We start from the raw sequence: 21,281 nt of genomic DNA, 5'->3' as shown, positions 1-21,281 counted from the left end.
AGTTAGACATCAGTTAAATTGACACATGGTGACTCAAGGTGGCACCGGAGCACGGCGACTCTCTACAAGCTCTCCCTCACAGATACTCTTCCGACATCTCTTATAACTGTACTAACCTTTTCGAACCTAATTCTAAAACTAATACTGCATTGTGTATTTATTGCTTGTCCTATGTTTTTCATGTATGGAACGATCTGTCTGGCCTGTACACAGAGCAATACTTTTCCCTGTACTTCGGTACATGTGACAATAAATGTAAATCTAAAAAGTGCAGCACATAGGTTAGAGATAGGGGTCAGGGCACAATAATGTACATAGTCACACTTAAACACCTTTTCACTAACATTCCAACCTGCCTCAATCCTCTGTCTAAAGGTTGTGAGGGATGCACGGGACTGTGTATAGAGGGTGTGTCGGGTGGGGGGTTGGTTGGCTGGGGTGTGGGTGTTGGACAATTGGGACAATTGAATGTTCCATCGGGGTCAACCTCAGAGGTGATGGGAACGGGGCAAGACGTGTTTTGGACAGCTTACACAGTGAGTGACCAACCGCCCCGACCACTCCCTCCTCCCCCCTCCCCATCACCCCAAAGGATATATGGGCCTGTGTGATAGAATGTGGGGATCACATGCAGGTGAACAGTGGAATATGATCCTGAAGGCAGGAGTCAGACTTTGTATAACGATGAGGAGCACCAGAGCCCATCTCACAGCGAATCGTGAATTGGATATTCTGAATTCTCCCTCTGTGTATCCGAACAGGCCCCGGATTATGGCGAATAGGGGTTTTTCACAGTAACTTCATTGCAAAGGAGGGGGGGTAAGTATGGAGAGGTGGAACTGCAGGTGGCCAGGCATCATGATTGGCAAATCTGGAGATGATGAGGGTGCCAGGTGTGTGGTGGCCCTGGGGCACACGTTGGCCGGCCTTTTGTGCTAGCCCAGGTTCTTCTTGGCCAGCCCCCTCTTCAGATGAGGCCTGACATTGTTCCTCCTCCTCCTCCAGCATGTTCCCCCTCTGCTGCGCGATGTTGTGCAGGACACAGCAGGCCAGCACAATGTGAGAAACTCCCCTGGGGCAATATTGGAGAGCCCCACCGGAGTGGTCCAGACATCGGAAGTGTATCTTGAGCACTCCGATGCACCGCTTCATGATGCTCCTGGTTGCTGCACACGCAGTGTTGTAACAGTTCTGCCATGGTCTGGGGCTTCCGGAGAGATGTAATTAGCCAAGACCTCAGTGAGTAACACTTGTCATCCATGAGCCAATCCCTCACTCAAGAGGGCGCCGCAAATGTTCCGGGAACTGACAAATGCGCTAGGATGTATGCGTCATGGGGACTGCGTGGGTATCGGGAGCAGACATGATGTGCAGCTAGTGGTCACACACCAGCTGTATACTGAGGGAGTGGAAGCACTTCCCTGCTGTGTACTGTGACATTGCCATTGCAATGATAGTCACATTGGATAGAACATTTGGTTGCTTAACTGGAACAATGACTTATTGATGAACACATGGAAAGATAAACAGAATGCTATACAGGTAAAGTTACTATGTGAGTTCCTTGAACTATCTTGGAACTACCCTTATGTGCGACTGCCTTGTTGTATGCCTTGCTACCAACTGGCTCACATCACGTAACCGATGTCTGATGCCACCAGCTGGTTGGAGGTCGCATTACTAGCTATGTACAAAACTATTCACAGGCAGATCACAACACTTCCAATTGGTGAAGGGAACCCCTTGATGAGACTGTGGTGATATGCATCACTGTAAATACACATGGGGTTAATGTAAATACACGTAGACTAGCTGGGCACTAGAGGGAGCACCAGAGACATGACACACAGACATTCAACCAATAGGTCAGTAAGATAGGACACGACCAATGGGCATTCACGACACACACAGAGGTGACACTACCACAGGGGGGCATTACACCAACCCATATAAAAGGACACAGCACACATGATCTTTCCCTTTCCAGTGTAGACACTAAGTGAGTACACAGGGTTAATTTGAAACACATCACACCCACCACGTGGATAGGAGGAGACTGGTTCGTCAGTCTGAGTAGCTATAGCAGGATTAACAGGAGAGTCGAATCCAAGTAGGAGAATTGTTACCAGTTTAATAAATGTGTTAAAGCTATCTCCAAGTCTGAACCTTCCTTTGTCAGAGTGCATATCAAGGAAGCAGCTTATGCTACGTCAAGAGAATAACAAAACAGAGACTGCTCTCGTAGGGGGAGATGTGTACTATCAATCACCCCCTGGACCTGGGGATCACCAGTGATCGCAGCAAATCTTGCTACTCGGGCATTCTGGTGTGCCTGGTCCAGACTTAAGTTTATATAGTCTGCTGCCCAGGTGCATTAGGAATCCATCACAGCGCAGATGTCTAGATCATCATGTAGTCTATTAGATTTGGATGAGAAAGGGGATACTCATCTTGTTGAAATGTCTTCTCTCCCCTGGCAGAGAATGAATTTTGGAGTACAGCCAGCAATGCTTGCTATCTACCTGACCGTGGCTGCCGTTGCAGACACACGGAGACTGGAGGCGCAGAGCTTGCTCCAAGAGGATGCAGCACAAGGCATAGATTACAAAAGCAGGGAGATCAAGTTGGAGTTGTATAGAACTTTGGTGAGACCACAGCTGGAGTACTGTGTGCAATTCTGGTCACCACATTATAGGAATGGTGTGATTGCACTGGAAAGGGTGCAGAGGAAATTCACCAGGATTTGCCTGGGATGGAAAATTTCAGTTATGAAGGCTAGTTGGACAGGCTTGGGTTGATTTTGCTGGAGCAGAGAAGACTGAGGGGTGACCTGATCGAGGTGTACAAGATTATGAGGAGCATGGACAAGGTGGATAGGGAGCAGCTGTTCCCCTTAATTGAAGGGTCAGTCGCGAAGGGGCACAACTTCAAAGTGAGGGGCAGGACGTTTAGCCGCGATGTGAGGAACAGCTTTTTTACCCAGAGGGTGGTGACGGTCTGCAATGTACTGCCTGGGAGGGTTCCCTTACATCCTTCAAAAAGTGCCTTGGTGGGCACTTGGTATGTCATAACATTCGAGGCTATGGGTCAAGGACTGGTAAATGGGATTCGGCAGGTAGGACAGATATTAGTGCAGACTCAATGGACTTCCTCTGCACTGTGTGACTCTGTGAACTCACGGGGTCCCACCACTTACCCTCCGACAGCCCTCCTTATCCCCCTTGCGACTCCTCTCCTCATCACATCTCAACTCTCACTTGCCAACCACATTTTTTTTCTTTATTCGTTGAAGGGATGAGCAGGCCACTCTTTGTTGCCCATCCCTGAGGGGAGGTGATGGCATCGTGGTATTGTGGCTGGACTTGTAATCCAGAGACCCAGAATAATGATCTGGGGACGCCACCACGGCAGGTGATGCAATTTAAACTCAATAAAAAATATCTGGAATTAAAAGTCTAATGATGACCATGAAACCATTGTCAATTGTCATAAAAATCCATCTGGTTCACTAATGTCCTTTAGGGAAGGAAATCCCTTACCCAGTCTGACTTACATGTGACTCCAGACCCACAGCAATGCGATTAACTCTTAACTGTCCCCTCAAGGGCAATTAAGGATGGGCAATAAATGCTGGCAAAGCCACCCATGGCCACGTCCCATGAACAAATAAGAAATAAAAAAATTAAGAGTCAACCACATTGGTGTGGGTCTGGAGTCACATGTAGGCCAGACCAGGTAAGGATGACAGATTTCCTTCCCGAAAGGGCATCAATCAACCAGATGGGTTTTTAGAACAATCAACAATGGTTTCAGGGTCATCATTGGACTTCTAATTTCTGATTTTTCTTTTGTTGATTTCAAATTTCACTATCTGCCCTAATGGGATTTGAACCTGGGTCCCCAGAGTATTACTCTGTGTCTCTGGATTACAAGTCCAGTAACAATACTACTACGCCACTGCCTCCCCACATGCCAGGCATCCTTACCATCTGACCTGGCATGTACCCGCCTACATACTCCCATCTGTCCCATTGGAACACAAACTTGAGTACAATCAGAGTGAATGAGCCCAGCTGGCTGGAGTGATATCCAAGCTAAAGATCCTCATGCAGTTTGAGGAGAGAGTTCGTGAACTGGCTGGCGAGGAGCAGGATTGCTCCCGAGCTGATGGCGAGGTTGGAGCATAAGACAAAAGTGAGAACCCTCAATAAATGATTCCAGCCTCATTTAAGTTATATTTCTACTACTCTTCCATGCATTAAAGTCATCTTGCTTCCTTTGCAGGTCGATCAACCGATCTACACAGCCCATCCTCTCAGCCTCTGGAGACAATGAACCCAAGCAACTCCAATGACAATATATCGGAGATTAGCATCAAGGAGGTGTCACAGCTATCACCAGCACCTTCCATTAGCAAAGATACTCGTAACTTGAAATGAGGCTTGAGATCTTTGTCGTGGGTATTTTGTTACGTCACCAGCAAGGGCAAGGAATATTGGAAAACGAGGTTCCGTCAGCGAAAATCCCGTTTCCTGAGTCTCACATTATTTTGGGCCCACATCGCTGTTTACGCTTATGGGGTTGGCGGCATGGTTGCACAGTCGTTAGCACTGTCGCTTCACAGCGCCAACAGCCCAGGTTCAATTCCTGGCTGAGTTCACTGTCTGTGTGAAGTCTGCACATTCTCTCTGTGTCTGCATGGGTTTTCTCCGGGTGCTCCGGTTTCCACCCACAAGTCCCAAAAGACGTGCTGTTAGGTAATTTGGACATTCTGAATTCTCCCTCTGTGTACCCGAACAGGCGCTGGAATGTGGCGACTAGGGGCTTTTCACAGTAACTTCATTGCAGTGTTAAAGTAAGCCTACTTGTGACAATAAAGATTATTATTATTAAAGATTGTCAGAGAGAATATGTGAGCAAGTGTGAAGATTTTAACTTTAATACGAATAATAAAAATGTACAATTTTTTTGAGTCTTTTAAAGATTAATGTTCAGAGGGACTTGGATGTTCTCATACAAGGAAGACAGAAAGCGACAAGGCACAGCACAAGAATAAGGAATTGTTGCTACAATAGTATGGGGCTTTAGTGAAACCGTATGAACTGTCAGTTTCAAAACTGAAAGACTTTCGACTGGAGGCGAGACAGCAAAGATTCACATGGTTGGTCATGTGGGGAGGAACAGCAGTCAGGTAGGATAAGGAGGGGATAGGGAGTGGGTAGAGCTGAGAGGTTTACCAGATTGGTTCCTGCAATGAGAAAGTTGTTCTATAATGGAAGGCTGTATAAATTGGGTCCATAAAGTAATTAAAAGAGATTTTATCCAAACAGACAAGATTCAAAGGGGTATATCCCACGATAAGGATGTTTTCATTTCAGACTGAGATGAGAAGGGATTTCATTTGAGGTAGCCTAGCATTACCATTGACAGTGCAACTATCGATTGTTCCTTCCCAGTGATGCTGACATCCGAAAATGGATTTTAAAAAAGCATCCTTTTGAAAGTGCAGAAATAGGTGCAGGATAGCTTTGAAACAGTGTTGTCTGGAATGTTTTCTGCTTTCTGAGGGAACATAGGAACTAATAATAATTCCAAATTTTCTGGAGTGGAATGAATGTGGTTGAATAATTGGTAGGGAGAGGGAAGATGTTGGGTGTGGGGTGGGCAAGAAGAGGGTGCAGTGCTAAACTGAAATTTAACAGAAGTCAATGGAAAGGAAAATAGTGCAAAGAGTAAAACTGATACCCAATTCGCGACTGCCCATTTTATACTATCAAACAAAAACAATTTATTCTTCTATTGGGTTCAAATGAGACTAACTAATGATTCAATATACCTCAATATCATCCTTAAAAGGAAGCAGAGGAGCATCCATAACATTCTTCAGAGAGAATGTCTCTGATGTCACATTAAATTTATGGCCTGTTGCTGTAGATATCCGGTCCCAATGTCTCATTTCCATTGACTTGTTGGACATCATTTCCAGGAGGGGGCATGATTCACTGAAATCATCGATTTTCTTCTTTAAATCGAGAAATGCCTGCCATTCCTTCAAGCCTTTGGGCAACCTACGACACCTAGAAATGGTTCAGATGAAATCACAGTTTACTTAATTGAAATGAATTTACATCGCAGACTGAAATGTATATTACTATCAATGCGACAGTATACTTCTGAATAAAAATAGCAAGTGCTGGGAAATGTAAGGGGATCTGGCAGCATCATGGTTTTCCTTTATTCGTTCATTGCGCAAAGACAGGTGGTAGGTCAGAAAATTGGACAGAATATAAGGAGAGCAAAGGATGACTAAAAGATTATTAAGGAACCAGAAATTAGAGTTTGAGATATGAAAACAGATAAGAGTTTTTATAAATATTTTTAAAAGACAAGAGTTAACTAAGTGACTGTTGGTCCGATAGAAAATGAGTCTGGAAAAGTGCTAATGGAAAACAATTGGAGGGCGGTCCTCCTGGTCAGACTGCCCACACTGACTTTTTTCAAATTCATTTACGGGATGTGGGTATCACTGGTTAGGGTAGCATTTATTGTTCATCGCGAATTGTTCTTCAGAAGGTGCTGATGAGTTGCCTTCTTGAACCACTGCAGTCCTTCAGGTGTAGGTACATCCACTGTGCTGTCAGGGAGGGAGATCCAGGAGGTTGCTCCAGCGACAGTGAAGGAGTGCCGATATATTTCCAAGTCAGGGTGGTGAGTGACTTGGAGGGGAACCTCCAGGTGGTGGGGTTCCCAGGTATCTGCTGCGCTTGTCCTTCTAGATGGTAGTGGTTGTGGGTTTGGAAGGTGCTGTGTAAGGAGCCTTGGATAGTCACTGCAGTGCATCTTGTAGATGGTACACTGTTCGCCGATGGTGCAGGGTTTGAATGTTTGTGGAGGAGGGAGCAATCAAACGGCCTGTTTTGTCCTGAATGGTGTCGAGCTTCTTGAGTGTTGTTGGAGTTGGACTAATCCAGGCAGGTGGAGAGTAGCCCATTATGCTCCTAACTTGTGCCTTGTAGATGGTGGACAGTCTTTGGGGGGTCAGGAGGTGAGTTACTCCCTCCACGATTCCTAGCCTTTGACCTTTCCTGGTAGCCACAGTCTTAATTTGGCTACTGCAGTTCAGTTTTTGATCAATGGTAACCTTCAGGAGATGGTCATTGCCTGGTACTTGCATGGCACGAATGTAACTACTGCCTCCCAGGTGTCATTGCTGACCCCGGTGCTGGTTTAAATCTTTCAATGTAATGTGAGGTGTTTGTAAGCGTTGAAAATCCTGGCCAGGTCACCAAAGCGAGGAGCAGGTGTATGTGCTGCCATTCTTGTGAGTGAGTACTCAGGAAGTGTTTAAAAGTAGTTCCCTCTTGTTAGCAGTGAGCAGCTGTGGTGCAAGTAAGGTGAATCGGACGGTGAGGGAGTCAGGCATGTCGAGATTCACCTGGGGGCTAATTTTAAGGATTCGGAGGTGGGTTGATAGTGGCCTCAGTATCAGGATACTCGGTCATGGGGGCCGGTATAGGTGCCGACATGTGGTGCAGTGTGGGGCTTTGCCCGGGCTCCAGATTGGGAGGGGTAGGGTTGCGGGTGTGTGGGACAGGCGGTTGGTGCTGCCTGCTCACCCTGGCAGCCCTGCGGAGATTGTGCAGTTTTTTCCAACACTGCTGGCCTGTCAGTTATGTGTTACCGACGTCTCGAACTGCTTCTACCACCTTCGCCCAGGCACGGCGAATGGCGTGATGGGCAGACTCCTTCCCAGGCCGAGATATAGGGCCAACCATCTCTCCTCCACCATGTCCAGGAGAGTCTCCAGCTCAGCCTCCGTGAACCTTGTGCTGCGTGTCTTGCTGCCACCTTGTTGGCTGGGATGCTGTGTGTAAGGAGTGAAGTCTGTATGTGTGGCTGCAGCCTGTCAGCCTCCTGAGTGTCAATCGCAAAACCGGCGAATGAAAAAGATTAAATGAAAATCGCTTGTCACAAGTCGGCTTCAAATAAAGTTACTGTGAAAAGCCCCGAGTCGTCACATTCCGCCGCCTGTTCGGGGAGGCTGGTACGGGAATTCCACACCGTTTCACATTGGATTCAATTGTGTTCCACGTGGCTCCAGTGCTAGCCCCTCAACAGTGGGTGACACGGTAGCACAGTGATTAGCACTGCTGCTTCACAGCGTAAGGGTCCCAGGTTCGATTCCCAGTTTGGGTCGTTGTCTGTGAAGAGTCTGCACGTTCTTCCCGTGTCTACGTGGGTTTCCTCTGGTAACTCCGGTTTCCTCCCAATAGTCCCAAAAGACATGCTGTTAGGTGAATTGGACATTCTGAATTCTTCCTCAGTGTACCCGGAAAGTGGCGACAAGGGGCTTTTCATAGTAACTTCATTATAGTGTTAACGTAAGCTTACTTGTGACAACAAAGATTATTATTTGTTATCGTAGCTGAATCGGTCCAGGTGCAGAGCCGGTTTTTCTGTCGTGGAACTCCACCTATCCTGTGCTGGCATCAACACTTAGGGCTGGATTCTCTGATTCTGTGACTATATCCAGAGGAAGCGTTTGGTCTAATGACCAAAAGGTTGGCGGCGCCCCAACACCGAAGCTCTGCCCAGTGGGGGGCTAGAAACACGCCGCGTAAAGCCCCCTGCTTTACCTGCTGATACGGACGCAAAATGGCCGAGTCCGAGGCCGCGCATGCACACGGCGGCGATCTGTAGCAGCCACGCTGTACAACATGGCGGAGGCCACATGCGGACCCAGCCCGCCAGATAGTGCCCCCCTGTAACCCCACTCGCCATTCCTGGACCACCCCAACCAATCCCCCCAGCAGCCCCCCCCCCCCCCCCCCCCCCGAAGGCCCCTGCCAGCGGAACAGCTCCCCCCCACCCCCCGGACTGTGGCAACATTGGACACAGTCCAAAGCCGCAACATGAGGTCCCTGTAAACTGAGAGGACACGCGACCGACGGCGTCGGGAATACGACCCATCGAAGGCGGAGCGACGGGGTAGGGCCTCCGATGCGTGCGGTGTACTCAGCGATCATGCCGTTTTTGATGGGGCGGAGCATCTGAAAAACGGCGCTGTCCCCCCGATTTCGCAGGAAAAAGGATTCTCCAGCCAATCGCCAAATGTGATTTTGGCATCGGCAATCGGACAATCCAGCCCTACGTCTCAGAAATTGAGAATCCAGCCCACTGTTTGTGAATCTGTTAGTGCGTGTTCTCAAACGTTTGTATCTTCTGCCCAATGGAAGAGGTTGGAAGAGAGAATGTAACAGCTCACATTGAATCCCATCTGCCACTGTTTTAGCCTATCTCTCTGTGTAATCAGTGCCTCTTCTATTCTTTAAGCCTCTGAATTATTGGCTACTATTTTATCTGTAAATTAGCCATCAATGTACAGCAAATGCATGAAGGTACATAGTAAATAGAGGTAGCAGTGGAAGAGAATCCTACACAACCATTCTAACCTTCCTTCCAATTCATGGCCCTCCCACTAATCATCTGCCAGCAGTCTTCTTTTCAAAGGCATTTATTATATTTCCTCAAACCATACTAATTGTCAGCTTCCTTGAGAACTGTAATTGATAATATGGAAAGATGTGTCATTTGAAACATGTAAGTCTTGCAATATCTGGTCTGAGAGAAACATGAGTGAATACAGGGCAAGATCTCACAAAGGGTTAACAGCAGCTGCAAAGAGCAGGTTTGTAAAATGCAGATAGCCTTAGTCAAGCAGGCTTAGCAAACACACAGGGTTTTTGTATGAAGCTAAAAACAATGGTTCACACCTTCATTGAAATTAACTATCTTAGTAAGCATCTAGAAAAGCACGGATGAGGGTTTCAGTTGAGCGAGGTGATAAATGTAAACCTTTTAAGTCAGAACCAAGTGGATTTTTGGCATTACACTAAAAGCAATGATTCACCCTTCATTGAAGTAAAATCAGGAGACGATCAGTCTACAAGAAACATAATTTAAAGCCAAAATCAAAGTCAAAATTATAAGCTGGTGACACAATTGGAAAATAAAACTACAGAAATGACAGGAACCAAGATTCACACCCCTATTGAAACCAAGGCTTTTGAATATCACAAAGGAACTTTGAACATTACAAAGGAAACAATGTAATCAGAGACCTGAGGTCATGTCAAAATGAATACTTAGTTGTATTAGAATGTTTAGATCAAAGATACTTTTTATAATCCAAGGGAAATAAAAGTTACTTTACAATAAAATCCTAAAAACTTAATAAATGTTAGAAATAGAATATAAACCCAGAGACTAGAGCAGGAACTACCAGAACTCAGAGAGAGGTGAGAGGCAGAGAAGGAACAAGAGAAGCAAGCAGAGTCAACTTACAGTTTGGTCATGGGAAAGGGACAGAGCCAAGTAGCCAAGCTAAAACAGCTAATACATCGAAGGAAGACCAGAATTTAAAGAGGAGGCAGAATCAGTTCAGCATCAGCTCAGAGGCAGGGGGCAGAGTCAGCAGAGCCAGCTCTCATAGATCGGTACATGGGAAAGATAGGATAGAAACCAAGCTCACCAGCGAATACATCTAAAGAAGACCAGATTTTAAAAAGAAGAATTATTGTCAAGTTGGGCCTGAAGGTCCCTTCAACCAACCAGATGGACCCTGAAGCAAGATCTTTTTACTTTTCTGTAAAGGCAGTGATTGCAGCTTTTAAAAGAAAAAATATAATAATAAAATAACTTAATTTAAGCTGAAACAGTGGTTATTCCAAAGTCTACTTTACTTACTTAGCAATGCGGGACCCAGGATCAATGCTACAAAGTGGTAAGTAGATGAAATCTTCGGTGAAGCTATGGGTTATACCGGGGGATAACTTGAAAACATAGTTTGTTCTGAATAGCACCTACCGAAGCCTGCACAGGAGTCGGGGAGTGAGAATCCCTGTTCACCATTTAGAATGTCGGCCCTTTTTGGTATCGGGGACTTCTAAAAATAGTGGTGAGTTTTCAACAACAGAACCAGCAGCTTTATTAAGCATGATACACCATCATAATAGTGCCAAAGAAGAACCAGGCAACGTGCCTCAATGACTACCATCCAGTGGCCCTGACTTCAGTCATAATGAAGTGCTTCAAGAGGTTGATCATGAAGCGCGTCACCTCCATACTCCCAGAACGCCTTGATCCACTGCAATTCACATACTGTCGCAACCGGTCCACAGCAGATGCCATTTCCCTGGCCCTACACTTATCCCTGGAGCATCTCAACAACACGTACTCCTACATCAGACTCCTATTTATTGACTACAGCTCTGCCTTCAACACTATAATCCCAGTCAAGCTCATATCAAAGCTCCAAAACCTAGGACTTGCCTCTCCACTCTGCAACTGGATTCTCGATTTTCTGACCAACAGACCACAATCGGTAAGAATGAACAACAACACCTCCTCAACAATAGTCCTCAATACAGGGGACCCGCAAGGCTGCGTACTTAGCCCCCTACTCTACTCCCTGTACACAAACGACTGCGTGGAAAAATTTGGTTCCAACTCCATCTTCAAGTTTGCTGACAATACAACCGTAGTGGGCTGGATCACGAATAACAACGAGTCAGAATACAGGAGGGAGGTTGAGAACCTAGTGGAGTGGTGCAGCAACAACAATCTCTCCCTCAATGCCAGCAAAACTAAAGAGCTGGTCATTAAATTCAGGAAGCAAAGTACTGTGCACACCCCTGTCAGCATCAACGGGGCCGAGGTGGATATGGTTAGCAGTTTCAAATTCCTAGCAAAAATCTGTCCTGGTCCACCCACGTCGGCGCTACCACCAAGAAAGCACAACAGCACCTATAATTCCTCAGGAAACGAAGGAAATTTGGCATGTCCACATTAACCCTTACCAACTTTTACAGATGCACCATAGAAAGCATCCTATCAGGCTGCATCACAGCCTGGTATGGCAACTGCTCGGGCCAGGACCGCAAGAAACTTCAGAGAGTCGTGAACACCGCCCAGTCCATCACACAAACCTGCCTCCCATCCATTGACTCCATCTACACATCCTGCTGCCTGGAGAAAGCGGGCAGCATAATCAAAGACCCCTCCGACCCGGCTTACTCACTTTTCCAACTTCTTCCATTGGGCAGGAGATACAGAAGTCTGAGAACACGCACAAACAGAATCAAAAACAGCTTCTTCCCCGCTGTTACCAGACTCCTAAATCTCCCTCTTATGGACTGACCTCATTAACACTACACCCTGTATGCTTCATCCGATGCCGGTGCTTATGTAGTTACATTGTGTACCTTGTGTTGCCCTATTATGCATTTTCTTTTATTCCCTTTTGTTCCCATGTACTTCATGATCTGTTGAGCTGCTCGCAGAAAAATACTTTTCACTGTACCTCGGTACACGTGACAATAAATAAATCCAAATCCAAATATTCCTTTCTGGCATCCACATTGGCTACTGGTTATTTTATCTTTGTCTTATTAATTTCAAATTTAACCATAAATTATCCAGTTTAGGTTTAACCCCCTGTTAAAAGTAGGCACTTAGTTAAACTCCGAGTCCTGTGGCACATGCCAACTCTCAAAAGAACCCTGGGGGTGGGGGTGGGAAGAAGGGGGCAGTCTATCAATCTTGGGGTTGTTACCACAGGAGAAATTCGGGGATTGCCAATCCATGTTTGTGGTAAGCAGGGAGGAATATGCTCCTGAAAAAGGCAGCTCAGTTCAGGACAAACCTTAAAACAACAAAAAGAGGGGCATTGAGGAGTCTGAGCTTGAGGCTGAAGCATGTTGGGAATATTAGGTCATTATCTGAAACTGTTTAGGGGCTGTTTAACACAGGGCTAAATCGCTGGCTTTGAAAGCAGACCAAGCAGGCCAGCAGCACGGTTCGATTCCCGTAACAGCCTCCCCGAACAGGCGCCGAAATGTGGCGACTAGGAGCTTTTCACAGTAACTTCATTTGAAGCTGACTCGTGACAATAAGAGATTTTCATTTCATTTTCATTTCAAACTGGAGCTCATTTAATATGCTGATGTTCAGGCTGGAAGTCTGGGCATGTCCAGATGTTAACTCCCAGCTGAGACTTCTAATATTTTGTTGAAAACCACATGATGGCATATACTGATGCATTCCCCCCTTATCTGCAAAATGTGTCATCCCCCTCCCCATCCATTCAACCGGGGTGCCCTGAAGGGAGGAGGCTTGGGCCAGTGGGGGAGATGTGGATGAAATTCCCAGCCTTTGAGCAGAAGCGGGCTCCTCCCGGGTTCATAGGTGTTCCTGAGCAGCTGAGGAAAACAGAGCTCCCTGACCTGCTCATCACTCATCAAGATGGGGATTGGGACAATAAAGAGCACAATAACTTGCAGATTTATCATTCCTTTCTTTGATTGGGAGAGGAGTTTCTTTAAAAACAACGTTTTGACTCCATTGAAAAAGGCTGTCCACAAAACAAGTGAACAGCAAGTATTTTTTCTGAACTGATTTGAAGGAGTGGGGAATCTGGAGAAGTACCAGGGCCCATGGTTTTCTCTCTCAGTTCCTGACTGAGAGAAAGAGAAACAAAGGGCTGGATTTGACCATTTTCAGCAAGGTAAGGGAGACACTCGAACAATGGGCAATTTCACATACCCTCACAGGGTTTATCACATCGTGGGGCAGATGATCAAATCTTCAGGAAAATATCAAATCAAAGCTAACATTGCTATAAGAACAGGGGACACTTGAAAAACTCAGCAGGTCTGCCAGCATCTAACAGGAGAGGAACAGCGGGCGGTATTCTCCGCCCACCCCCTCCACCGCTGGGTGGGAGGAGGGCTCCTTCATCGGGGGTGGGTCTTCCAAAGGTGTCTGGCCCGTGATCGGGGCTCACCCGTTAACTCTGGGGACGATTCTCCGATATGGCGGGCAAGTGTTTGCACCGTCGTGAACGCCGTCGTGTTTCATGACGGCACGAACAGGGCCCGGGCACGACCGATTCTGGTATTCACAGGGGGCCGGCACGAATCTGGAGCGGTTCACGCCACTCCAGCCACAGTAGCTCAATCCTGTGCATGCGCAGTTGGGCCACGCCATCCTGTGCATGCGCTGGGAACTTTTTACGCGTGCCGGCCCCGGCGCAATATGGCGTGGGTGTTCAGGGGTCAACCACGGCGGAATGTCGGCCCGGGGAGGGGGAGAGGCTGGCTCACCGATGGGCGCCGATCGCGGGCCAGATCCCTTCGGTGGCCCACCTCCGGTGAAGGAGCCCCCCCATCTCCCCCAACATGCCGCCCCCTGAGTGTTCCTGCAGAGTTCCCGCCGGCAGCGACCAGGGATGGACGGCGCCGGCAGGACACTGTCGTGTCGAAGCGGCCGTTTGGCCCATCAGGGCCGGAGAATCGCCGCTCGCCATTTGCGGCGATTCTCCGAGCGGCCCGGCGCAATTCGCGCGGCGCTGGTTTTGGGGGGTGGGAGAATCGCATGCGGGGGTCGGGGCGGCGTGGCGCGATTCGCGCAGCGCCCCGGCAATTCTCCCACCCGGCAGAGCCGGGGAGAATACCGCCCAACGTTTCAAGTCCACAGATTCCTCGTCAGAACTGAAATGAGGGAAGAATGTAGAAACTCCAAAACATAATGGCAACTTTAAGTGCTGTGAACAACATGCTTTATGGAATAACTTAGCTGAATGTAAGCCAATTTTATTCCCAACCTGTTTTGAAATTCCAACAGCTCAGCATTAATCTTCTCAATGTCGAGTTCAGTCCACAGCACGTCATAATAACCATTAATATTAGTCATCACTGCATCATACAGGCTATACAATTTCTGTAGGAGCCCCAGCTCTTTTCTGGAGAGAAAGCAAAAACAGCAGCAGTAATTAATAGCAAAGCAAGAGGCCATCATGTTGCTTTCTGCCCAGGCACTTACACATATAAGCACTGATGTTATGGGGCTGAATGTTACACTGCGGGTGGTGGTTCCATCACCTTGCATAAAAGTCAGGGATGTGCCCCCTCCATTTGGTCAGCAGATATTAAACAATTGTTTAATTGGCCAGAGCAGCATGTACTTTCGGACCAAGAGGAAATCCTGCCTCTTTGAATTGTCGGCCATAGGGAGTCAGGGGCAGCAACTTTCACGTTCCAGCAGTGATATTGGGAGCAGTGATCACTGCTCGGGCTATAGTGATGCCACAGTAAGGTGTTCAGCACTGGAGACATGGGGAGGTGGCGATGCAGTGGTATTGTCACTGAACGAGTAATCCAGAGACCCAGGGTAATACTCCGGAGACCCAGGTTCAAATCACACACTGTAGATGATCGAATTTAAATCTGCTTCTCAAATGTCTAGGGAAGGAAACCTGCTTTCCTTACCTTGTCTGGCCGACATGTGACTCCGGGCCCTCTGAATGCCCTCGGAAATGTCTGAGCAAACCACTTAGTTAGAATCATAGTATAGACATGTAGTCATAGCCACAGAATTTACAATGCAGAAGGAGGCCATTCGACCCATTAAATCTCCACCGGGCCTTGGAAAGAGCACCCCACTTAAGCCCACGCCTCCACCCTACCCAGTAACCCACCTAACCTTTTTGGACACTAAGGGAAATTTAACATGGCCAATTCACCTAACCTGCACATCTTTGGACTGTGGGGCGAAAATGGAGAACACGGAGGAAACCCACACAGACACAAGAAGAAAGTGCAGACTCCACACAGACAGTCACCCAAGACCAGAATTGAACCCGGGTCCTTGATACTGTGAGGCAGCTGTGCTAACCATTGGGCCACCGTGCCGCCCCAATGACTGGAATTGAAAATTCATCATCAGAGGCCAGCTCAGAAAGTGGTGTCATGTCGTATATATGATTGATAATAAAATACCTAATAGTATTCTTTAAACTTAACTCCACCTGCAAGGTGAACTAAGATGAAATTCAATGACACCTTGAAGGCAAACCTCAGAAAATGTGACAAATCCAGAATGAAGTGTGAGAAAAATGTGGAGTGACCTCAGGTAGCGACGTTTCCATTGAATAATTACAAGAAAAAAAGGCAGCTCAGAAGAAAAGGCAGGCTACAAAGATCAGATAATCCCAACAAAATTGGACAATTTATTCTTGCCTGCTCTGTGGAAAGCTATAACGGTCTGAAGTCAGGCTCCACAGCCAAATTAGAACACCAGCAGATAAAACGGCTATTTTCAATAATGAAGCGAAATTAATGATGTCATTTAAAATGACCTCTGTGGCTTCAAAACACTTGGTGACGAGCTAGCGCACGGAAAGGTGTGCCAAAAATGCAAGTCTTTCTTTCTTTGAATATGTTTAGGCCTGCTCTTTGACAGAGTATCCTATCCCTAATCATTATCTTCCTCAAAACTCTGTAATTCCAAATTCATAAAAGGGGGTCATTGTGCAGGTAGGTTCAGGGCATTCTGACAGCAGTAGAATTAACATGACCACATATAAATTAATGTAGTGCTTTTCTGTGTCTAATGTAACTTACTTATTTTTCTGGAGTATTTCATAGTCTTGGATTGGCAATCCAAATAAACGTTCTCCTGAAGAATATGTCACAAATTTCCTCCATAACTCATCAAACCAACTCTGAAACAAATCACAGCTCAGACATAAGGATCACCAACAGCTTTATTTAATTTGGTATTATGTGCAGATTTCTTCCATGTGAATTAAATCTTTATAAGCTATATTTTCTCACTTGCTAGCCTAAATTGTCAGTGTCAATTTCAACTAATTGAACTTACAAGCATATCTTTGCATGCGATCAGTTAGTAGTGATGTAAAGGCAGAAAGTACTATCATGTTCTGCAGCAGTGGAGATGGCCCGCCATTGGGCAGAGCCGAGATGTTCTGGTCCCACCACTGTCAATGGGGTATTCCATTGTTCGTACCCTCCACAACCGGGGAACACGCAGCGTGGGGTTGCCATTGAAGGGGCTGCAAGACCTTGCCAACGGACTTGCCCATTGAATCCCACTCAATGTTTCAAGTCCAATATGACTTCTTTGGAACTGAAAGTAGTTGGCCAGTAACAGCCATCAAATCAATTCAATAAAAGGGAGAACTTTTCTTTAGCGAATCCTTTCTCACACTTTCATAGAATCATAGCATCCCTACAGTGCAGAAGGAGGCCATTCAGCCCATCAAGTCTGCTCCGACCCTCTGAAAGAGCACCCTACCTAGGCCCATCACCTCGCAATCCCATAACCCTATCTAACCTTTGGACACTAAGGGTAATTTAGCATGGTCAATCCATTTAATATGCATATCTTTGGACTTTCCACATAATTAACTGCTCAAGTAAAACTACAGCAGGTTCTTCACCCACTGGAGAAAACTATGGAATTATTGTTCCGAAGAATAATTCATTCTGTAACCACAGTTAGCAATAAGCTAAATTTTCCTGGATCAAAATTCCTATGATGCTATGACTCTCACAGGTGACACAGTAGCACAGTAGTCAGCACTGCTCCCTCACAGCACCAGGGACTCAGATTCACTTCTGGCTTTGGGTCTGTGCGGAGTTTGCACTTTCTCTCTGTGTCTGCATGCATTTCCTCCATGTGCTCCATTTCCTCCCACAGTCCAAAGATGTGCAGGTTAGGCGGATTGGCCATGCTAAATTGCCCCTTGGTGTCCAACGATGTCCAGGTTAGGTGGGGTTACGGGGATAGGGCCGGGGTGTGCACCTCGGTATGGTGCTTTTTCAGAGGGCCAGTGCAGACTCTATGGGCTGAATGGTCTCACTTCTGCACCATAGGGATTTTATGCTACAGGTAACCAATGCATTGCGCTAATTTGAAAGGATGAAAAATTCTGGGCGGCATATCTGTGATTTACTGCAATATGCTTTGGTGGTGGAGAAACTTGAAACGCTTTGGCCAGTTGTTCTTGGAGTTTCAGAAGTTTTTTTTATGAGGCTGCACAGTTTAATTAATGGTACCATTTTGCAGACAATTCTAGAGTGCTGGTATAAATACAAAAAAGTAGTTTCACCTCCACGACTAGTGGTCCATTAAAATTTGTGGCCTGAAAACGTTAAATAGGTAGGTTACGTTATCTGTCTGTTAAGGTACATACAAAATGACTTGGATAAAGTCTACCAAAAGCAAGACCTTGAAATTTGAAACTAATGTGAATGTAGCTTGTGAAGGAATAAAGAGAAACTGTGCTGTGGCATTGGATCTCAGATAATTGAGCCTCGAGGTGCAGTTCCATGTAAAAGTACCTAAATTAATTTAAATGGGAACAAAAGGAATTTTGCGTTGAATTCAATTTAATGGCTTTGTAACAGAAAAGGCCTTTGTTGTACAGCCCTTTGCTTTGAAAAAGTCATCTAGACTCGAAACGTTCGCTCCCTTTTCTCTCCACAGATGCTGCCAGACCTGTTGTGATTGTCCAGTATTTTCATCCCTTGGTTATACAAGTGGGTAAGGATTGTAGATCAACATAAAAAATACAAGAATGGCATTGAAATTTCAAGCAAAAATTGGCATCAGCAAATAGGACATACAGGAAAACTGATCCAAACAGAGGATGAAATATCTGCAGACTGATATGTTTTTCTGATAGTTAATTGCCCTTAATAATTCATTTACAAACATATTATTTTTACAATTACCTGAAAGATCTGTAATCTTGTGCTGGCTTCTGAAGGTGCAATACCTGGAACCATTGGACCTTCCTACAACAGAAAATAATATAATGTTCACAGAATTGTTTATTAATCGAGAGAAGGAAATGTATATTTCTAAATAAGGCAGCGATCAAAGATTTCCGATACTGTTAGAAATTACAACCAGGACTAATTAGTGGCTAAAGTTCATTGATCTAAACAGAAGGTCGTTATTTGCCTTACAAATTGAACTATTTGTTTATGTAACACTATGATTGCTTTTGAGGATGTAATTTACTTCTGCCGAGACACTGAGGACTTTAAAAGGCACTTTGTAATTACAAATCCATTTTTTATAAAAAGAATTAATGCTGGCACCATGGTGATGCGACCACCAATTCACTCAGAGACACAAGTTGAAGTAAACTGTGGCTTTAATCGACTTACAACTGAGCCTGCCTGCGACTAGCTGAACTGAAAGCAGGCTCACAAGACCACAGCACTTTGTACTTCCAGTTGTGGGCGGAGCCAAGGGCGGGGCCCTGTACATGCTCCTCATTTCCCCCTGTGGGCAGAACCGCGCAACGGCTCACATATGGAGCCCACAGTGACACAGTGATATACAGTGTGGATTTATATATTATACATTCACCATGTTCACCCGATGTTAAAAAAATCAAGTCCATGGGGGGGTGACGGGCCTATAAGTTCAGTCGGTCCGGTGCTCGAATCGTGCGTTGGGACCGAAAGAGCACCGGAGTTGCAGCCACTTCGGATGGCTGTGGGCAGATGTTCGGTGCGAATCCGAGGGGAATGGGACAGTTCAGCGCTGACGTTTCAGCACCGACGTTTCAGCGCCGCCGTTTCAGCGCCAGGACATTTCAGCGCCAAATATTTCAGCGCCAAATATTTCAGCGCCAAGACGTTTCAGCGCTCATTCATTCAGAAATCATTCTTGAGTATGGTCACAGGTATGACACAGGTATACCAGCTTTTACACTTAGTTATTTGGTTGTTTCATCGTTCTAACTGTCTTTAGATTTTGTTGGAGTTTTATTATGATTACTGTTTAGATAATGTTAGAGTTTTGTTAACAAGTTTTTATACTTACTTAGTTATTTGGTAAATTTCTTTTGGTAAATCTGGTAAGTTCCATATCTTTAAACCCATGGCTGAATCAGTGAAAAGCAAGCGAGGCAGAGAGAAGTTCTGTCATGAAGGTTTTATATATCGTTTTGACAAAGAAAGCAAGAAACAAAAGCAAGTTAAGTTTTGGCGATGCCATGAGGATGGTAGGTGCAAGGCCCGCATTCACACGTTAGAAAGAGGTGATCGAAAAGATCAACGAACATACTCACCCCCCATCTGCAGTTGCTATCGAAGTGGAAAAGGTCATAACTGATGTGAGAGACCGGGCTGAAAAGACTTGTGAGCCTCCAAGTACGATTATCAACAAGTGCATTGAAAAAATGTCCGTGGCAGGTATGGCACAGTTACCAAACAGGCAGGCAATGCGAAAAATTATTCGTAGAAAACGAGACGAAGTTAATCAGGTCCCCGATAATCCAAGATCGATTCAAGAGCTTCAGTTACCTCATGAATACATGATGTATAAACCCACCCCAGAAACTGAGGAAAATTTCTGTTTAAAGGATAGTGGTACGAACAACGAACGGATTATTATATTTGGGAGAGAGAGTTGGTTAGAACACATGGCAACTTCCACGACTTGGTATGCTGACGGAACATTTGCGGTAGCACCACACCTATTTTATCAAGTTTATATCATCATGGTTAGGAAAAATAACGGAGTTCCCCCTGTATTGTACGCGCTTTTACAAAACAAACAGTATGCGACCTATATGATGTTGTTTGCGACGGTAAAAGAGATGATTACAAACGCAGGACCTGCCATTATCAATTGTGATTTTGAACGCGCTGCTTTTACCGCCATGAAAGACTCCTTCCCCAATATAGAAGTAAGAGGCTGCCTTTTTCATCTGTCTCAAAATATACTTAGGCAGATAAGTGGTTTTGGTCTCATGCATTTATATAAGAGCAATCCCGATTTTGCATTACATTCGAAAATGATAACTGCCCTATGTTTTGTGCCAGTTGACGACCTTGACAGTCACGTGGATTCTTTAGCAGGTAATTTACCGGAGGAGTTAATTCCGGTTTTAAACTATTTTGAAGACAATTATATCGGCCGTCCTAATCGCCGAGGAGCAGGCAGACGAAGTCCTTTATTTCCTACCGAGATGTGGAATATGTATCAAAGAACATTAGATGGGGATGACAGAACAAATAACTATGCTGAGGCGGCCAACAGGAGATTGAAAAGTGAACTGTTAATGTCACACCCAACTATCTGGAAGTTTATAGAACAGTACAGCACAGAACAGGCCTTTCGGCCCTCGATGTTGTGCCGAGCAATGATCACCCTACTCAAACCCACGTAACCCGTATACCCGTAACCCAACAATCCCCCCATTAACCTTACACTACAGGCAATTTAGCATGGCCAATCCACCTAACCCGCACATCTTTGGACTGTGGGAGGAAACCGGAGCACCCGGAGGAAACCCACGCACACACGGGGAGGACGTGCAGACTCCACACAGACAGTGACCCAGCCGGGAATCGAACCTGGGACCCTGGAGCTGTGAAGCATTGATGCTAACCACCATG

General features: G+C 45.9%; 1 protein-coding gene across 1 annotated transcript in view; it reads right to left on the bottom strand.

Moving 5' to 3' along the window:
- Window positions 1-21,281, bottom strand: part of LOC119966923 (dynein heavy chain 8, axonemal-like) — a 1,786,259-nt gene that overhangs the window by 892,563 nt on the left and 872,415 nt on the right. The window contains exons 32-35 of the mRNA XM_038798881.1: window positions 18,597-18,659; window positions 16,461-16,561; window positions 14,663-14,800; window positions 5,837-6,077 (exon numbers count right to left, since the gene is read on the bottom strand). Coding sequence (XP_038654809.1) covers window positions 5,837-6,077; window positions 14,663-14,800; window positions 16,461-16,561; window positions 18,597-18,659 — 543 coding nt within the window. The remainder of the gene's footprint in view (window positions 1-5,836; window positions 6,078-14,662; window positions 14,801-16,460; window positions 16,562-18,596; window positions 18,660-21,281) is intronic.

Source organism: Scyliorhinus canicula, chromosome 6, assembly GCF_902713615.1.
Source record: "Scyliorhinus canicula chromosome 6, sScyCan1.1, whole genome shotgun sequence".
NCBI lineage: Eukaryota > Metazoa > Chordata > Chondrichthyes > Carcharhiniformes > Scyliorhinidae > Scyliorhinus > Scyliorhinus canicula.
Note: the sequence above shows the minus strand (reverse complement) of the source record. Positions and strands in the feature narration are given on the sequence as shown.